The 1969-nt window shown below is 45.3% G+C and overlaps 1 protein-coding gene across 4 annotated transcripts; it reads left to right on the top strand.

Annotated features, from left to right (window-relative positions):
• Window positions 1-1291: 1291 nt before the first annotated feature.
• LOC129538438 (uncharacterized) lies at window positions 1292-1969 on the top strand. Of its 4 annotated transcripts, none has more exons than XM_088828515.1 (2): window positions 1292-1698; window positions 1810-1969. In XM_088828515.1, exons 1-2 carry the CDS (start codon window positions 1325-1327, stop codon window positions 1967-1969), a joined length of 534 nt encoding a protein of 177 aa, XP_088684641.1. In that variant the 5' UTR covers window positions 1292-1324. The 4 variants fall into 4 exon arrangements, with proteins under 4 accessions (XP_088684641.1, XP_088684640.1, XP_088684639.1 ...); XM_088828514.1 differs by having other exon boundaries at window positions 1325-1461; window positions 1579-1969; XM_088828513.1 differs by having other exon boundaries at window positions 1325-1461; window positions 1558-1969.

The raw sequence follows: 1969 nt of genomic DNA, 5'->3' as shown, positions 1-1969 counted from the left end.
AAATTCCTACATGTAGTAGGCACTCAAAAATAGTAACTATTAGTATTATATTACATAAAAAGTATATGGATTTAAATATATAATTGGTATTTTGTTTAGTAATCACACTCTAAATAGCTGCAAACCTCATGTGTGTGTCTTATTTGTCTTAGTCAAGTGCCTGTGGGACAGAAATTAAGCCTTAATCCCTTAATCTTTCATTAATATCAAAGAAAAATCTCAAATATATCTTGCTAAGAGACAATACCTCATAATATAAGAAAATATATTTCAATAATACTCAGTTATACATATCCCATTGCATATGTTGACCTACTAAAATATAGATTAAAAAAACCTTATAATATGTGATCTCTGAGGAGCATGTCAATAATAATTTAATAATGTTATGAAGGACCCATCATGCCAAGGTGTTTTTACTATTTAGAAGTAGTGAATCACTGCACTATAAACTCTTTCAAATTGAATAGATCCAATAAAGAAAACACTTTATAGATAGAACCAATAAAGAAAACAGCTGGTGGTGCCAGTGGTAAAGAACCTGTTTGCCAGTGCAGGAGATGTAAGAGACATGGGTTCAATTCCCGGATCAGGAAGATACCCTGGAGGAGGGCAGGACAACCCACTCCAGGATTCTTGCTAGAGAATCTCATGGACAGAGAAGCCTGGCAGGCTAAAGTCCATAGGGCTGCAAAGAGTCAGACATGACTGAAGAGACTTAGCACACACACAGCACAACAAAGAAAATGGGCACTTCCTTTGGGATCTTTTATACCTTAATGAACATCCAGTAGTCCAAAGGAATCAGAGTATTCTTCCTTGTACATGAGTGGTTCTCTCTCCTAATTTAAGATGGGTCTTTAATTTTATTTTCCTACCAGCATTTCATATGATTGCTCTTCAGAGATTTAGTCCCCATAAAATCCAGTCTCAACATATTATCCTGGAGTTAAATACATAAACAAAAATTTGTGAAATCCAGCAAAACGATGTCTTATAATGAGTCTACTTGAAGGATACATCAGATAAGGGAAGAAATATGTGTGCTGATTCACTTGGCTTTAACCAAATTAGATAGCTCAGAATACAAGAGGAAAAGGAAATGTGCCATTTCTAAATATAGGAAAATTTACCAGATAAACACAATTATATAATTTGCTAAAATGAACTGATGTTCTATTGAGATTAAAAACAACAACAACAATAATCCTGCACATGCTCAAAGTAGTCCTCAGTAGGGTATAAAAGTAACAGATGGCAAGCAGAGATCAGACTCAAGAACCTCACTCTCCTATTAACAACAGAACCTCCACCCTCTAACACCATGGTTAGCTCCTGTTGTGGCTCCATCTGCTCTGACCAGAGCTATGGCCGAAGTCTCTGCCAGGAGACCTGCTGTCAGCCCAGCTGCTGCCAGACCACCTGCTGCAGAACCACCTGCTGCCGCCCCAGCTGTGGTGTGTCCAGCTGCTGCCGCCCCGTCTGCTGCCAGCCCACCTGCCCTCGCCCAACCTGCTGCATCTCTAGCTGCTGCCGCCCCTCCTGCTGTGGGTCCAGCTGTGGTTCCAGCTGCTGCAGGCCTACCTGCTGCATCTCCAGCTGCTGCAGGCCCCAGTGCTGCCAGCCTGTGTGCTGCCAGCCCACCTGCCCTCGCCCCACCTGCTGCATCTCTAGCTGCTGCCGCCCCTCCTGCTGTGGGTCCAGCTGTGGTTCCAGCTGCTGCAGGCCTACCTGCTGCATCTCCAGCTGCTGCCGGCCCCGGTGCTGCCAGTCTGTGTGCTGCCAGCCCACCTGCCCCCGCATCTCCAGCTGCTGCCGCCCCTCTTGCTGTGGCTCCAGCTGCTGCCGCCCGAGCTGCTGCCTGCGCCCAGTGTGTGGCCGGGTCTCCTGCCACAGAACTTGCTATCGCCCTACCTGTGTCATCTCCACCTGCCCCCGCCCCGTGTGCTGTCCCTCCTCTTGCTGCTGA

Source organism: Moschus berezovskii, chromosome 20 (assembly GCF_049115385.1).
Source record: "Moschus berezovskii isolate FMDL1 chromosome 20, NW_MosBer_1.0, whole genome shotgun sequence".
Lineage (NCBI taxonomy): Eukaryota > Metazoa > Chordata > Mammalia > Artiodactyla > Moschidae > Moschus > Moschus berezovskii.
The sequence above is the reverse complement of the archived record's forward strand: the minus strand, read 5'-3'. Positions and strand labels throughout refer to the sequence as shown.

Coding starts and splice junctions, on each gene's coding strand:
- LOC129538438 (XM_088828512.1), top strand. CDS start 1,325: ATGGTTAGCTCCTGTTGTGGCTCCATCTGCTCTGACCAGAGCTATGGC. Junction 1,630..1,716: donor CCCCAGTGCTGCCAGCCTGT/GTGCTGCCAGCC, acceptor CTGTGGTTCCAG/CTGCTGCAGGCCTACCTGCT.